The 17,621-nt window shown below is 54.1% G+C and overlaps 1 protein-coding gene across 3 annotated transcripts in view; it reads right to left on the reverse strand.

The window, feature by feature from the left end:
- Positions 1 to 74: 74 nt before the first annotated feature.
- Positions 75 to 17,621, reverse strand: part of LOC105495107 (acyl-CoA thioesterase 11) — a 59,445-nt gene continuing 41,898 nt past the window's right edge. For 2 of the 3 annotated variants that reach the window (XM_011764314.3, XM_011764311.3), the window contains exons 4-16: positions 16,438 to 16,498; positions 14,989 to 15,087; positions 14,350 to 14,485; positions 11,628 to 11,784; positions 9,703 to 9,822; positions 7,729 to 7,873; positions 6,428 to 6,483; positions 5,242 to 5,308; positions 4,762 to 4,845; positions 4,053 to 4,186; positions 1,984 to 2,115; positions 1,182 to 1,308; positions 75 to 310 (exon numbers count right to left, since the gene is read on the reverse strand). In XM_011764314.3, coding sequence (XP_011762616.1) covers positions 155 to 310; positions 1,182 to 1,308; positions 1,984 to 2,115; positions 4,053 to 4,186; positions 4,762 to 4,845; positions 5,242 to 5,308; positions 6,428 to 6,483; positions 7,729 to 7,873; positions 9,703 to 9,822; positions 11,628 to 11,784; positions 14,350 to 14,485; positions 14,989 to 15,087; positions 16,438 to 16,498 — 1,474 coding nt within the window. In that variant the 3' untranslated portion in view covers positions 75 to 154. The remainder of the gene's footprint in view (positions 311 to 1,181; positions 1,309 to 1,983; positions 2,116 to 4,052; positions 4,187 to 4,761; positions 4,846 to 5,241; positions 5,309 to 6,427; positions 6,484 to 7,728; positions 7,874 to 9,702; positions 9,823 to 11,627; positions 11,785 to 14,349; positions 14,486 to 14,988; positions 15,088 to 16,437; positions 16,499 to 17,621) is intronic. The other variant, XM_011764312.3, reaches the window with a different exon arrangement.

Below are 17,621 nucleotides of genomic sequence, written 5' to 3' on the forward strand. Positions count from 1 at the left end.
CACCCCGGGGTGGTGGCCCAGCGGGCTCCAGGGTGGAGGCTTCCCACGGGGAGGCAGGAAGAAATAAAGGCCTTTGGCTTTCTCCAGGCACTGTATGTGAGTCCTTGGGGGCAGGATGGAGTGGGAGTGGGCATGATGTGGCCACTGAGGGCATCTAGAGGGTCTGGAGGCTGGGGGCCAGATCATTCCGGTTGTCCAAGAGAAACTGCTCGCAAGCCTTGAAGGTGGTGTAGAACTCAGAGGAGAGGCCGGCCACATTGGTAGTCACATAGTTGAGAACACCTGGGGTAGCCTGGTTGTAGTAGGACACCTGCAGGGTGGGAAGCCAGGCTCAGGGGGACCGAGCTAGGGGAGGGTACTGGGAAGGGGTGGGAGCCCAGTGGGCACAGGCTGGTGGTGAGTCAGCCTTGCTTGTCTTCTGGGAGGGCAGAAAATTCAACCCAACTCCCCAGGGTCTTAGATTACACAGTTGGCCAGCATGGCTTCCTCCAGCTGATCTCCCCCAACCCTTCCGGGGGCGCTGACAACCCTGGCTTCCCGCCACCACACACATTGTCATCGTGCATCTTCCCCGCCAGCCAGAGGCCCTGGAGGGCAGCGGCTGCGTCTCCAGGGCCCAGCTCTGAATCTTGGCCATAGAGACACGTTAGACATTAGCCCAGGGATGGTTCTGAGGCGCTCATGGGTTCAAGCATATGAATTCAGCAAACACCAGCTGAGTCTCTGCTGGGTGAGTCTCAGGGCCCGGCGGCAGGGCCCTAATAGAAGCTGTGAGTGGGGAGGCTGCAGTACCCCACCCTCACTTTCCCTCAGCCTCCTGCCCATCAACACAGACTGCACTGCTGGGTTTTATGGGCCCTCAGAGCCCATATAAAGCCTTCCTAGATGAGAAGGGCTATCCAAGGGAATGACGAGTGAGACGGAATTTCAGTTCAGAAACCAGGCCTTCTGACTTCAGCACCCAGAGCTTTTTCCAAGACCATGCAGCAGCCTCTGACTTACCTCTACACAGATGAGACCATTTTCAGCCCCTGACACTCCAGGCTCCCCCAGGCTGGAAGGGGGAGCCTGCTGGGGGGCCCAGCTCTGGGACTATCCTAGCCCAGCAGTGCTAAGCTCAATATACGTGTGGTGTTGGGGTGGAGCCAGGCTGGGGGCGTGGTGAGGGGGACCGGCCTCACCTTGGTCAGCTGGTCCCCCTCGCGCCAGAAGCAGAAGCCTGAGCAGAGGGTCTCTCCGCGTCTGTACTCTGGCGTCTCTCGGTGTGTGGGCAGCGTGACCGACCTCAGCGCGATGACATAGGGGTCCCTGAGTGAAGGAAGGGTAGCGAGGGGACAGGGGTCAGCCACAGAAGACAGTGGGGGCCTGTTCCGCCCAACCAAAGCCCAGACCCTGCCCCCTCTGGCACAGATTCCTCACCAGGGGATGCAAGGCACATCGACTCTTAAAGCCCCGATGCGGGGCTCAGGGCCAGGCTGGAGGGAGGAGGCACCTGTGGGTTAGCACCAAATTCACCAGGAGTCAACCTGCCTCCACGGTGGACTTTCTGGAAAAGTCACTCTACTCCAACGCTCAGGGGAAGACTCGTGGGCTTTGGGATTTTTTTTCTGTCCCTGTCTCTCCAGCAAAAGAGATGTTTAGGCCCTCCAGCCCACACAGGGCTGTTAGAGGGAGGAGGCCAAGGACGTGGCCACCCGAGAAATATCCTGTCCAAGGCCTGCATCGAGGCAGCCTGAGCCACCCTGGGCAAGGGCAGCCCTGCTGTAGGGAATGTGACAAGAAGGGAAGCGTGTGCCCCTGTCCCCCATTTTACCCATGGTAAAGCCACAGCAGCCCAGAAAAGTCTAGTGGTGCCTGGGGCCCCACAGCCAATGGGAAGCAGAGCTCTGGCTCCAGGCTGATGGCCTTCCCTGGGAGGGAGATGCGGCCACCCTACCACTCCGTCCAGTTGTGTCTCCCACCCCACAGCAGATAGGCACACACCCATTGTCACAAGGCTTCCGCCTCGAGGCCAGGATCACGAAGTCCTGTGGCTTTGTGTGACCTCCAAGGGCAGGGCTGGTGACGTGGTAGATGGCATCGTCCTCGTCCACCTGCTGCACTAGCTCCACGCTCCTGTGGGGAGGTCGGGATCTCAGGGCCCCAGGAAGCTTCCAGCTCCCATGCAGGCAGCCGGTCTGCCCAGGCCCTGCCACAGTGCAGCGCCTGAGCAGCTTCTGTGGTGGGATGTCACCCCCCGTACTGCTCAGCAGGGACCAGCAGGAAGGCAGCAAGGCCCAGTCAAGATGGACACACATGTGCGTGTGTACACACAGGCACACATAGATGTGCATGCAAGTAAATGAACACATACACACAGACACGGGAACAAAGATGTGCACATACATGAACACACGTGGTCATATGTGCACAGGCACATGGACAGACACCAGTATACAGAGAGACCCACGTGTGTCTGTACATGTCTGCGCAGGTACAGACACCACAAGGATGTGTGATGATTTAGCAGTTGTTCTTAATATTTACTGAGCGCCCACTGAGTGCCAGGTGCTGTTCTAAGTGCTTTACATGTGTTGCTTAATCTCCATAACAGCCCCATGCTGTAGACACTTTTAGTGTTCCCATCTCATAGATGAGGAAGATAACCTGCCCACGGCCACAGAGCTAATAAGGAAGCAGGGCTGGGGTGTGTTCAGGCTATCAGGTGGCAGAGATGTATCCCCAGGCCCAGGCACCTGACACATACATGCATGGGCATACACAGGTTCATATCTACACGTGCATCCACACAAGGACACCCACACAGAGGCAGACATGGCCATGTCCCGACCCACCTCTTCCTCCCCAGTCCCCTGCCCGTACTCAGCAGTAGGCAGGGTATGGGGAAGAAACTAGGGGCTCTCTTTCCCCTCAGGCCACTCCCCCACAAATCCGATCAAGTATCAAGATTTGGTCTGGCCTTCAAGGCCCACCCCAGCCTCCCTCTAAGAAGCCCACCTATCACATGTACAACCGCCCTCCCCCTACACAACACCCACCACCACATCACCTCTCTGCCTTCTGGAAGGGGACAACCAGCAGGCCTGAGTCAGCTGGGCCAGGGATTTTTAGGGCAACATGGCCCTTTTTGCAAAGAAACCTTCAGCAGGAAGCCCGTGTATAAAGAGCTACAAGCCTGCTCGGGAGAAGACAGATGGGGTAGGAAGGGGAAGGCCAGTTTGTCAAAATACAATTCGCCAAACGACCGGCACACTGAGTTTCCAAACACACAGAACCTCCTTATGGAAATCCTCCAGAATGTAGGCTCCTCATAACAAGCGATTATCAAATAACCCCCCCAAGCCAGGGTGTTGGCAGAATAGAAAATGACTTTAAGGGGACTTGAAAAACACAAATTTTGCTATTTTCCTAAGAACATATTTATCTTCCTTGACTAAATTCGAGAAGATAGTCAGCCAAACAATTAACAAATTTGGAGGAACAAATGTATGTAAAGGAATAATATATTTCTATTCATAATCATTCATTATATTCAAAAATAACATATTTGTGAGGAAAATCAGCAAACTTAGTAAGTTCAGCAAACTGGCCATGCTATATCCCACTCACCCTTCAGCCTTCTGACTCCACCCCAAGCAGTTCTGGAAGCCCCTTTGGAAACACAGAACTCCAGAGCACATGGTTTGAAAATCAGTATCTCTCAGTGTGAATCCATGACCCACTCTTCTTAAAAAGCATGCGTTTTAAGAAGAGAGAAACTGAAGCCAGAAAGGAAGTGACTTTGACTTATCCAGCATCACACAGCTGGTTGGGATAGAAGCAGGACTTCAACTCAAGCCTCCAGCTCCAATTCCATGCTCAGTCTCTTCCCTAAGGGCTCAAAATACCCACGACCCTGACCCCCCACCCAACATGGAACTCCAACCCACTGCCAGCCCCTGCTAATGGCCAGCGGGGCAGAGCATCATGGAGGATGACCTGCAGAAGGAGACACCCTCTCCCTCATCAGGCTGGAGAAGGGACACTGCCCTGCCCTCACCCTGGCCCCTCACCGGTAGTGCTTGTCCCACTCTGGCCTCCGACGCAGGTCCGAGAGCAGCAGGAAGGCCTGGGCTGCATCCACATGCACGACCATCTCCATGTGGAAGGAGAGGAACTTGTCATCCTCCAGAGTGTACAGGCGGACCTGCATGGGACACAGGGCAGCCTCATTTGCTGGGTGGTGGAGTGGACTGATGGGGATGCTGGAGGCTGAGGCTGGAAGCTCAGGGCTATGGCTGACTTGCTGTGTGACTGTGAATACACAGCTCAGCCTCTCTGAGTCTCAGCTGCATCCCCATGAATTCAGCACATTTGTGCTGAGAATCCAAGCCCTAGCGTCACAGGCAGGAGGCGGCTTGTCCAAGGGCACAGGCAGCTGGCAGAGCTTAGGTCTCCTGTAAGCCCGTGCCTGTTGGCTGCCCCCATCCCTGCAGCGATCACTGCAGAAGAACAGAGAGGAAGTGCCTGGTCAGACAGGAGCAGACCTGAGTGGCTGAGAACAGGAAGTGGGGCAGGCAGGAGAGAAGGATCTAGGGGTTCTCAACTCCAGGCCCTGCAGAGGTGGGTACGTTTCCATAACTGGACTGGTTTCTTGATCTCACCCAATTCTTTGAAGAGATCCTTTTTTGACATAAGTGGTATAGGAGAGTTCTTGTTGCTTGCCATCAGCCACCTCTGGTTCAGAGGAGAAAGGAAAATTGGGTGGGTGGGGTCAGCTACCTGATTGATCTCCGAGGACAGCACCCAGTTGTCCTTGGCCACGAGCATCCTCAGGGAGGAGACGTTATTGTAGCTCAGGTATACCTGGAGGAGCACACAGGTGCTACCACTACCATGCCCCCTTCCTCCAAGGCCCCTGAGCGGAGGCCAAGGGTGTGCCAGAGAGGAACCTGGACCATGAATGGGGGGCATGGGGGGCAGTGCTGAGGAAAGAGTCCTGGACTTTGGGAAGGGAGGTCCAGTCCTGGGCTTGGCTAGACCCACTGTGTGACCCTGGACAAGCTGCTCTGCCTCTCAAGGTCTCCGCTTCCACCTGCCAAATATGGACACAGGCAAGCTCTTTGCTAACGGTAGCAACCATGAGGTGTGTCATTCATATTCTGTTCTCCCCGGCCTTCCCCCAAACCCGTTCTGACAGGCAGGGAAGGGTGGGGGCCCCAGTGGGTCTGAAGACTGTTCCCTTGGAGCAGAGGGCCTTACCTGGTTGCTAGGGTCCCAGGGGACGGAGAGGGGCACCTCTGTCTGCTTACAGGACACAATGTACTTCCTGGGAAGGAGGGAAGATGACAACCTGGGTCCCCTGGACGTCCAGCACTTTCCACAGACTCTACTGCAGGCCTACTGTGTGCTAGGCCCTGTGCTGAGCCTGACAGAGGGGGAGACTCCTGTCTGTCTAGGGAGGCTGGATGGTCACACAGGACACAGCAGCTGAGAGCACACCAGCTCGGCTCCTACACCAGGGAAAGCTCGGAGGCGGGAGCGAGCCAGAAAGGAAGGGTGTGGCATCTAAGGCTCGGTCCCCACACCCCACATCCTGGCTGACTGACCTCACCCTAATGCTGCTGTGTCCTCATCTGTGAAATGGGATCAGCAGTCACCCCTGCCTCAGGGGTCATCACAAGGAGAATAGTGCCTGGCACACAGTAGATGCTCAGTAAATGCTATAGATGCACGCTTTCTTATTAACAACAGCTTGTGATCCCTGGTGTGCTTATAGCCTCCAAAGTCCGTAAATGCTTTCACAGCAGAGTGAGACACACCTGGATTGATTGACTGATTGATTGATTGATTTTGAGACGGAGTCTTGCTCTGTTGCCCAGGCCGGAGTGCAATGGCACAATCTCGGCTCACTACAACCTCCACCTCCTGGTTCAAGCGATTATCTTATCTCAGCCTCAGCCTCCTGACTATAGGTGCACTGGAACTACATGCGCCCACCACCATGCCCAGCTAATTTTTGTATTTTTAGTAGACACGGGGTTTTGCCATGTTGGCCAGGCTGGTCTCGAACTCCTGACCTCAGAGGATCTGCCTGCCTCAGCCTCCCAAAGTGGCTGTACCTCTTGAACAACTGCATCTCCTCTCTGAATGTTTCTTCATCTGCCAAGTGGGCATCAGAATCAATGGGAAGAACACAGGATTTAAAATCAGCAGGTTCAAATTCTGACTCTGCTGATGCTATTTGTGTGTCCCTGGGCAAGCCACCTAACCCCTCTGTCCCCAGCATCCTCGCCTGTACAACAGGCCAGAAGATAGCTGTGTAATGAGACCGAAACGAGAGGATGAAAAGGGCCTGGCCCAGGGCCCAGCGCACAGGCAGCTCTGAAGAAAAGCGAGCACCCTGGGGTCAGTGGAGCGTTCTGCCCACTACTCAGCCCCTGCTCACCTGTCTAGGCGGATCTTCTTTCTGGCACTGGCCTCTCGGTACCGCCGCTCGCCATCCTGGGGAAGAAGTCGGGATAGGCTGTGCTGTGAGAGGAGTAACCAGCTACCCCAACCCTCTGTCCTGTCCCCTCTCCATCCCCCAGGGCCCAAGGAGATCCTGCAGCCCTAACGTGGAGTTCAGGTGTCACTGGGGCAGCTGGAATCAAAACCTCCCGGCCAGGAAAGTGGGAAACTAAGCTGTAGCCCCAGCTCCCCTCAAACTCTGATTGACCTGGGAACACCATCTCCCCTGGCCAGACCTCAGTTTCCTCCTCTGTAAAATGGGGATCCTTACAGGCCCCTTACAATGGTAATGACAGTCCACATTTATTGAGCACTTGCTACACACCAGCCACTCTTTTCAAGGCCTTTCCATGCGGAATTGCACCAAATCCCTAAAACAACCCTCCGAGGCTGGGGCTAGTGCTGTGTCCATTCTACAGAGAAGGAACCTGAGACAACGAAGGGTGAGGGCTTGCCAAAGCCACAGGGGTAAGGGCCGAGGCCAGGATCAGCACCCCAGTGGCCTGCCTCAAGCCCACCCTCTTTACCACCACATCTAACGCCCCCCAGTCCCAAGCACGACACAGAAAATGCCTGGGAAGCGGCTGTGGCTGTGACCCCCAGCTCCCGATCCCAAGGCTCTGCCCAACTCCACAGCTCACGCTAGGCTCTGGAAGGCAGGGGACCTCCCCCGAGGGAGGGAGCGGCCTCTCCAAGGCCTGGCCCACAGGAGGCACAGGGAGCATTTTGTTAGAGAGGACCTTTGCACCAGGCTCCTGACTGTCTTCCCGTGCCCCTTGCGTCGCTTTCACCATCCTCCTAACCGCTCCCAGGACGCAGCCAGGCATGGAGTCAGTACTGCATCTATCGCCCCACAGTCCTGTGAGGCAGGGACTGCAGACGCACCCATTTTACACATGGGGACTGAAAGCTCAAGGGGACATCACTTGAATGTGGTAGAGGCGAGGTTCCAACCCACATCTGACTCCAAAGCCAGTACTCTCCCAACCCTGTGGCTCATGACAGTCCATTAATCCCCAACCTCGAGCCAGACCCACACATATTCCAAGTTCTGTCAGGCAGAACAAGCCCGCCCTGCACAAGGGGCATCCCGGGGCTCACAGCCAGGACACTCAGAGCAGGCCGTGCCCCAGCACAGGGGTAGGGTGGGCCCCTCACGCCTCTAGGCTGCAGGGGGCTGGCAGGCAGAGAGGGAGGGGAGGGGAGCTGCTGGTGGGGCAGGGCGCTGGTCCCACTTACCCCGGGCTGGGGCCGAATCCAAGGCAGCAGCTGGGGCTGGTCATCTGCGTCCAGGACCACAAAGGTCATAAAGGCACTGTTGATGTGGCGCCGGTGGGTCTCAGCCTGCTGGCGATAGGCCTCCACACATACGCCCACCTCCATGCTGAGGGGAAAGAGTGCGGCTTCCAACCTGGACAGACCTTCCCATGGGCCATGCCTCCTCCCCAACACACACACTCACACACACACATACACACACATGCATGCACACACATACACACACATGCATGCACACACACGCATGCACACACATACTCACACACGTATGCACACACACTCCTGCAGTTCTTCCAGCAACCTGGATCAGAGTCCCAATGACAGGATACCTGGGACCACACCCTCCACTAATGTTTACAGAGCACCTCCTGTGTGTGTCCGGCCCTGTGAGGATGCGGGAGTGAATAAACCCATCTAGTCCATGCCTCGTGGGCTAACGGCCAGGGGAGGAGGCAACCAACAAGAAAGCAAAGGTATAAATATGCCATCATAAACCGCGAAGGGGCATGAGGACATAAACCAGGAGGTGGAGGTGCACGGCCTAATTAGAAAATGTTCATCATGTGCATATTTACAAGTGCTGTGGCAGCCTGGCTTCCAACAGCTCAGTTGCTGCTATTCATGTGTATCTTACCATCTTTATTTCTTTATTCCTTTATTTGTTTTTTGAAACAGTCTCATTCTGTCACCCAGGCTGGGGTGCAGTGGCACAATCTCGGCTCACTGAAACCTCTGCCTCCTGGGTTCAAGGGATTCTTGTGCCTCAGCCTCCCAAGTAGCTGGGATTACAGGTGTGTGCCACCACATGTGGCTCATTTTTTGTTTATTTAATAGAGACGGGGTTTCGCCATGTTGGCCAGGCTAGTCTTGAACTCTGAGCCTCAAGTGATCTGCCTGCCTCGGCCTCCTAAAGTGCTGGGATTACAGGCATGAGTCACTGCACCCAGTCACTTACCATCTTTATTAATTATAAAATAGCCACCACCATTCCCCCTCACTTGGGAAGTTCTATAATTGCAGAATGTGGACATTATATAGATGGGGAAACCAAGGCCTAGAACTGGGCAATAATTTTTCCAAGGATTCCAGATTCCTGGAATCTGCTAAAAACCAGGCTTCACAGCTCCTACGAAAGGGCTTTTCCCCTGCACCGCGGCAGAATGTGTGAAGTCAGACTGCAAATAACAACAGTAATAGTAAGAGCAGCCGCAATGGCTGATCTTTACTGGACATTTTCTCTGGCATTCTACTAGCAACAGCTCATTGAATCCTCATAACTCTGAGGTCATTGTGATGAGCCCCATTTTATAGGTGAAAGAACCAAGACTCAGGGGGGTTAAGTTGCTTCCCAAGGTCACAGAGCCAGTAAGAGGCGGAGCCAAACTCGAACCCGGCAGCCCGGCTCTGATCCCTCACTTTTAATGATTAAATAATGATCTCTGAAATTCTCAAAAAATTTACTTATTTAAAGTCAGTTTTCATGGGAGTAGGTATCAGAATTCATTGCAAAGGCAACGACTCTGTAGACTAATTGTTTTAGGAAATGTGTGGGAAAGGGTTTGATAAACAACCAAACACTGGCAAGAAGTGGCCTTGTGATCTGAGCATATAGCGGTCCAGGCCTGGAGCCAGGAGCCAAGGAGAGGGACAGAGACACTGATGGGAGACAGTGGGAGACAGGGGCTAGGGGATCCCACAGGAGGGGTCCCTGACCCAGCCAGGGATAGGCAGGACTGGGACCCAGGGAAGGCTTCCAAGAAGGGAACATCAAAGCTGAATTTCAGAGACAGTGAAGGAACCCAGGAGCCGGGCGAGGATTTAGACCCTGTCTGCAGGCCAAAGGGCTCCTGGACGGTTTGCAGTAGGGTCCTTTCTAGGGTCAGAAAGAGCCCTCAGCCCCGAATGGCACTGGCCGCGCCCATCCCAGACCCTCACCTATGTTTGAAGGCATTGTTCACGATGGCTTTGAGCACCAGACGGTCGCCGACCTGGGACGGGCCTCGGAAGTGGAACATCTCAATGGCCTTCAGCGTAGGGTGGGCACGGCAGAGCCGACTGAGGAGGTTTGGAGGGGGAGACAGAAGGAATGCCCTCAGTGCTTTAGCCACTAGTTTGGGCCAGGTTTTTTTTTTTTTTTTTGAGACGGAGTTTCACTCTTATTGCCCAGGCTGGAGTGCAATGGCATAGTATCGGCTCACTGTAACGTCTGCCTCTTAGGTTCAAGCAATTCTCCTGCCTCAGCCTCCTGAGTAGCTGGGATTACAGGCGTCCACCACCATGTCCGGCTAATTTTTTGTATTTTTAGTAGAGACGGGGTTTCACCATGTTGGCCAGGATGGTTGCAAACTCCTGACCTCAGGTGATCCACCCACCTTGGCTTCCCAAAGTGCTGGGATTACAGGCATGAGCCACTGCACCCGGCCTTTTTTTTTTTTTTTTTTTTTTTTTTTTTTTTTTTTTGAGACAGGGTTTCATTCTGTTGCCCAGGCTGGAATGCATTGGTGCATCTTGGCTCACTCTAACCTCCACCTTCCGGGTTCAAGCAACTCTCCCATCTCAGCCTCCCAAGTAACTGAGGCTACAGGCACACACCACCACACCTGGCTAATTTTTGTATTTTTAGTAGAGATGAGGCTTTACCTCGTTGCCAACCTGGTCTTGAACTCCTGACCTCAAGTGGCCTCGGCTTCCCAAAGTGCTGGGATTACAGGCATGAGCCACCACACTAGGCCAGCTTGGGCCGGCCTTCTACCCTAGTCCCATCCCCAGACCCAGCCTGGAACTACACATTCTGATCCACCTACTGCCACCCAAACCAGTGGCAGTTCTGCTCAGAGGCACAGAACTGAAGTCTCATTTCATAGCTTAGAATACTGAGGTCTATGCACGGTGGGAAAGGAGCCAAGTTTGAGGAGACAGAAGAAAGCAGGGTTTGGGGTAAACCCCTTTCCCATTTTCCTTCCAACTTTTACACCTTGGTAGCTGCTGTTCCTACTATCTAGAAGCCCTCCCCTAACCCAAAGCTACTTGGCATTCAAGGCCCAGCTGAAGTGTTCTTCCTCCAGGCAGCCTTCCCTGACCATCAGCCTCTTACCCTCCTCTGGGATCTTCCTGCACTTATAGCCAAGGCTGCCCAAAAGAGCATTGCTTATGCACTGTCTCCCACAGGTTAAACTGGAAGAGGGGCCATCGAAGCCAGGCTCTAAAGAATAAGGAGGAATCCGCCTGGCTGGGAAGGGCATGGGTTGGGAAGGGCCCTCCTGGTAAAGGGAACAGCAAAAGCAAAGTCATGGAGGTGTGAGAGTGTCAATTAGTGAAGGTCAGTTACCATAACTATAAAAAACACCCTGATATTTAGGGTAGAACAAGCCCCAGACAGGCACAGAGGTTATAGGAGAGAAAACAATTTTCACCCCTTGGAGGAAGGGAACAGTGAGAGATGGCTTTATGGAGGAAGTGGGCAGGATATTAGCAGACAAAGAAGAGTAGGGGAAACACAGCAGGAGCCTACACCAGGGGCAAAGGCAGGGGCTGGGAAAGTGGAGGATGGCAACACAGAGCAGCAAATGGCTTGATGTGAAGGGAACATAGATACTAGAAGGAGTACAGGTAGGGCCAGATCAAGGGGAGGATCTAGTGCCAGGCCAAGAGAGCTGTTGTTTCCCACGTAAAAGATGAGAGCTTTTTGAGTAGAACAAGAAATAGTCAGTTCACAAAAATTCTTTATCTGATTTGGAACAGCCAAGCTTCTGAAGCCTTGAATGCCAACCCTAAGCTGGGGTTTCCCCTCCAGAGGGAGGTGGCCAAGGGGAGGAGGAGGAGAAAGGAGGGGAGGCAGAGGCAGTACATTCTGCCCTCACCTGGCTGCAATGGTGGCCACATTCTCCATCCAGGCCATGATCTGGCCCCCAAAGGTGTTGCCCTGGTGATTGGCATGGGGAGGCAGGACCAGCTCCACGCTCTCCACACGAGTCTTCTCAGCCGGCACCATGTGGCTGCAGTCTCTGCTCTCCAGATCTGACCAGGGATGGGGTGAGGGAGGGAAGCGGGGAGGTGAGAACATTCCCAAGGGCAGCCCCTCCCCACAGGCAGCCCGGAGACCCCCACCACTCCACCCCACTCAGGTTCTTTTATTTATTCGGCACCAAGTGCACATGAGGCAGAGGGTGGCCCTGGGTGAGAGATGAGCCCATTCAGTGCCGTGGACCCATCACCAGCTCTGAGACAAGACAGCTGGTCTGAGTCTCAGCTCCACTCCAGACTGCCTGCATGGCAGTGGGCAAATCGAGTAATCCCTCTGAGCCTCAGTTGCCTCATTTGTAAAGGCAGATGTGAACGCTGACCCAACAGGACTGTGTGAAGATGAAATGTTATTGTTGTCACAAAGTGCTTGACTCAAGGCCAGTCGTAATAGCTCATGCCTGTAATCCCAGCACTTTGGGAGGCCAAGGCGGGTAGATCACTTGAGGCCAGCAGTTCGAGACCAGCCTGGCCGACATGGCGAAACTCTGTCTCTACTAAAACACAAAAAAATTAGCTGGGCATAGTGGCAGGCGCCTGTAATCCCAGCTACTCTGGAGGCTGGGCCATGAGAATCACTTGAACCTGGGAGGCAGAGGTTGCAGTGAGCCGAGATCACACCACTACATTCCAGCCTGGGTGACAGAGTGAGATTCTGTCTCAAAAAATAATAATAATCACAAAGTGCTTGGCTCCAGTAAATATGCTCTCAAAAAGGACGGGTTTTCCCCGCCCTCTGCCCTGGTATCCTTGGCAGCAACGGCATTAGGATATCCTTAGTAGGAGAGGCCAGGCAGTGAATGGGGCCTTGGGCTTCAGGGCAGCAGATGCTGGCATGCTCCACCAAATCCAAGGTGGTGTCATTTGTCTCCCATCTCCCATGGAGAGACTTCTTCAGGGAGGGTCCATCAAAGAGCTCGCATTGCCCTTGGCTTGGCTTGCAGACTCTCAGAGATGCCACAGACAGGGTCAGGGCAGACAGGAGGGGAAGTTGAGGGTGGCCTGAGCCAAGGTCTGGAGACAGGACGGGGAGGGTATTCACAGGGCAATGGGGCCTGTGGCTTAGCAGGAGCTGCAGTGGGTCAAGAGACAGTACCCAGTGAAGCTGAGTGGCCAGCCAGAAGGCCCAGTGCCAGGCAAAGGCACTTGAGCTGATTCTTAGGTGGGAGGGCTGTTAGGACAGAAGATATTTAGGAAGGCTGCAAGGGGATGGATGGATCAAGGGGGACTTGATGACTGTAGGAAGAGCTGGGCCTCCCCAGCTCCAGCCTCCAAGCCCAGCATAACCAGGGCACGTGGAACTCAGGGCACAGCTTGCTGCTTCCACTGGGCTTTGCAAGTTCTGCCTGCTCTCTCCCCACTCCGAGGAGATTTTCTCCTAAAGTCGCCTGCTTTTGGTTTCAAGGAAGACCCAAATTTGAACATTCTGGAGATGAGTAAACAAGTCCAAGGTCTCCCCTCTGGGCCTTTGCCCAGGCTGTGCCCTCTGTCAAGAACCCTTCCTTATATCCCACCTGTCAAAATCCCACCCAATCCAAAGTAGATCTTTCTGTACTGGTATAGAACAACCCCCAAGATATATTTCTAAGGGGAACTACAAGATACAGAACAGTATGTACTGAATGCCCCTTTTCAGGGGCTAAATAATACATGCTATGCTTAGATATGCAGGGAATACTTCTGGAAAGATACCCTAAAATGGGTAATAGTAGTTGCTTCTGGGGAGAGGACCTAGATTCTGGGATAGAAAGGAGTCTTGCTTTTTATTTTATATCTTTATATACACACACCTTATGTGTGTATGCATATATACACACACACATATACATAAGCATATATATATGCTTTTTACGTATGTTTTTTATATGCTTTTTATTTTATTTTATTTTATTTTTTGAGACAGAGTTTTGCTCTTTTTGCCCAGGCTGGAGTGCAATGGCACAGTCTCGGCTCATTGCAACCTCCACCTCCCAGGTTCAAGCGATTCTCCTGCCTCAGCCTCCCAAGTAGCTGGGATTACAGGTGCCTGCCACCACACCCAGCTAATTTTGTATTTTTAGTAGAGACGGGGTTTCACCATGTTGGCCAGGCTGGTCTTGAACTCCTGACCTCAGGCAACCCACCCACTTCGGCCTCCCAAAGTGCTGGGATTACAGGCATAAGCCATTGCGCCCGGCCTGTATATGCTTTTTTTATAGATGCATATACATAAGCATATATATATGCTTTTTAAAAAATCCTACAGAGTCTTCAAGGTGTAGCTCGATACTATCTTCCCAAACACCTTGGCTTCTGGAGACCCAAATGTGTTTTGTGGACAAAAAAGGGATTTCCACATGACCTAACTGCAGCTTCATGGTTCCTGGGAGCTGGTAGAGAGGCCCAAACACTCCCTTTCCCTAGAGGAGACCTCGGGACCAAGAGGGCTAGAGAGGCCCAGGGCCACCAGTGGGTGGAAGTCCCCGGAGCCTCCCTTCCTGCCTCTGCCCAGTGGGGGCCCGGGGCAGAGAGGCCATGCAGGACTCCAGCTACCCTCCCCATGCACGGCTGGCAGCTGCTCACCGTCCTGAATGGCGCAGTTGGCCAGGAGATCCTTGATGGTGTCCGCATAGACAAGGCGCATGCGCCGGCGCTCGGCCGCCACACTGTGCTCCATCTTCTCCTCCTCTGTCCGTGGCGTGATCTGCTTCAGCTTCACCTGTCGGCCAGGGGACAGGGTGGGGGACACTCAGGGCAAGTCTCCTGAAATAGCACAAGGGCCTGTCCCCAGCACCATCCCATGCCCAAGGCTAGCACACGGCAGGCCTGGGCTGCTGCTCAGTTCCAAGGCTTCCTCCCTCTTTGCCCCATCTTCCTGCCTCCACGATGACCTGACACATATTCATCCTCCAGCTCCCACCCAGGTCCCTTCCTTGGGCAAAGGCTCAGAGGATAGGGAGTGTCACTGTAGGACATGCAGAATGGTGAGACCAGAAGAATCTTCGCTGGAGAAGCACAGGGAGAGGTGGGGGAAAGGAGTAGGGAGGTGGCTGGGGGTCCGAATGCAATGGGGGGTGGGCCTTCCTCTGGGAGCTGTGGATTCCTGCTGTGTCCCTCCCCATCCCCTCTGCCAACCCCCAACCTCACCACCCTGATCCAGACTTGCCATGGCAGGTGCCCAGGTCGCTGAGCAGCGTCCAGCAGCCAGGTGCACCCAGTTACCTTAGTGATCTCTCGGTGGGCCACGAAGGTGGCCAAGGCCTTGCACACATTCCACTGCTTCTCAGAGCACAGGTCCTCCGAGGCCACCTGGATGCCCACCTGGAGAGGAACAGTAAGGGCGAAGGAATGAGGGACAACATTGCACTCACCAGCGAGAAGGCCCGCAGCTCCGCCAGACAGCAAGTCCCAGCCCAGCCCAGGCCTCCGGAGTTTCTGCACCACCTACCAGGTCTGGGAGGCCAGAGATCTGAGGTAGGTTTTGACTCTGCCCTTGGGTCCCCGGGAAACCTTGGGCAAAACACTTCCCTTCTCTGGGCCTCAGTTTCCTCATCTACAAGGTGGGAGTGATCAGACCTACCCTTGTGGGATTGTTGAGAGGATTAAAATGAGACTATGTCTACAACAGGGCTTACTATAGGTAGAATGTTGGCTACATTTAAAGGATAGGCCAGTCTCAATGGCCTGTCATCCTAGAATTTTGGGAGGCTGCAGTGGAAGTATCACTTGAGGCCAGGAGTTCAAAACAAGCCAGGGCAACACAGTGAGACTCCTGTCTCTGCAAAAAAAAAAAAAGAAAAAAAAAACACACACACACACACACACAAATTAGCTGGGTGTGGTGGCGCATGTGTGTAGTCCCAGCTACTCAGGAGGCTGAGGCAGGAATATTGCTAAAGCCCAGGAGTTCGAGGTTACAGCGAGCTATGATTGCACCACTGCACTCCAGCTTGGGTGACAGAGTAAGATCTCATCTCAAAAAAATAATAAAAATAAAAATAAAAGATCAAGAACAGGCACCTGGGAGTACCTGAGCATTTATGGGGTGCCCAGAGGCATACTCAGGACTACGTCACCCAGCCTCAGTGCTCCGTCAGGAACCACGGGCCCAGCTGGTGAAGTTGCCTGGGCCTGAAGTCCATAGCCAGGAAATAGAGCCCTCCCCCGCAGCTCACAGAGCCCTGGGCATCACCAGCAGTCCATTAACTCGACAACCCTGCCACATAGGAATCACGTTCCCTTTTGCAGATGTGGAGACGGGCTGTGGGAGGCAAGCTCATGGGCCAACCCAGCACGCTCCTGCCCCAGCTCCTCCTCCAAGATCAGGTGCTCCTGCTGCCTTCCCTCCATTCCCACAAACACTAGGCTGCGGAGGCTGGATGTGAAGACTCAGGGGCCTGGAAGTCAAGTCACATGCTGGAATCTGTGTAGCTCAGTGACCTGGGACAAGTCCCTTCCCCTCCCGGGCCTCGATTTTCCTGTCTGTGTTACGGGATTTGGAACAGGAAGATCCTTGGGATTCCCCTTGCTCTGCCAATCATTACAGAACTCTGCTGTTCTAATCAGGGCCCTGCGAGGGTGAGTGGCCCTGGGCTACAGGGAGAAGAATGGATAGAGGAGGTAGAGGACCCACCCACGCACCCACTCCCAAGCAGTGCCCACCCCACACACCTCCATGCTGGAGTTGAAGGCCCGGTTCACCTTGGCCTTGATATTCACCACTTGTCCAACACTGGGGAGAGGAAAGCAGGAGGTGAGCCTTCCAGAGGGGCCAGAGTGAGGAACAGGGGCCTCAGATACTTGCAGCGCCTCTCTTGTGGGGAGCTGGCAGGAGAACTTTATGGTTTGCAGGGCATATTCACATCTGCGATGTCACCAAGTCCTCAAAGCCAGCCAGCAAGATAGTGTCAGCACCCCATTTCACAGATGGGGAAGCTGAGGCAGAGAGAAGTAGCATGATTGCACTCATCTGCTCCCCCGTTCCCTACTCCCTATTGTCCAATTAATGCCTGTGCTTCTTTCTGCACTTGGCTCAGTGGTCCCCTCCTCAGGGGAGCCCTCCCTGCCCTGCAGTGGCCCACCCACCAACAGAGGCCCTGCAGAGGCCCACCCACCAACAGAGGCCCTGCAGAGGCCCACCCACCAACAGAGGCCCTGCAGAGGCCCACCCTGCAGCACTCTCCTGGCAGACTGACCTCTGTCCCCCACAATTCTTAAGCTCTACTAGGGTAAGGGCCATGTGTTTTGCTCCCCATTGACTCTCCAAGGCCTAGCACATGGCACAGGGTAGGTGTCCCATAAAGGGTAGCTGACTGAATTAACGCATTCCACATGTACTGAATGTCTAGTGAGGGCAAGATGCTATAAACAAAGGGTGGGGAGAGAAATGGAAACATTTAAAGAATGCCTGCTAGGTGCCAGGCACTGTGCACTGCCCCATTGGAGCCTCAGAATAAGCTTGGCAGGTAGGTTTAGGAGAAACTGAGCATTAGAGAGGTGAAGTCATTTGCCCAAGGTCACCAAGCTAAAAACTGGCAGCACCAGGCTTCCAGACTGACTCTGTTGACTGCACCAGCCCCACTCTTTCCAGTTGCAACCTGTCCTTCTAGAATGATCCCCACATCCAAATGAATCCCCAGGCGAGCCTCCTAGCCTGGGCCGTGCCTCATGGAGGCGGCAGAGGGTGCCCAGCTGATGGACTGTGGGGAGGAGGGGCAGGAGGCTAAAGGCTGGCCCCATTCAATGGTTGTGTGATCTCCAGCAGGTCCTTTCACTTTCAAGGTTCGTCAGCCTTGGCTCATGAACATGGAGAGTGCCATGCCGACTTCTTTCTCAAATGACAGTCTCCTGGCCAA

This window comes from Macaca nemestrina, chromosome 1, assembly GCF_043159975.1.
Source record: "Macaca nemestrina isolate mMacNem1 chromosome 1, mMacNem.hap1, whole genome shotgun sequence".
Classification (NCBI taxonomy): domain Eukaryota; kingdom Metazoa; phylum Chordata; class Mammalia; order Primates; family Cercopithecidae; genus Macaca; species Macaca nemestrina.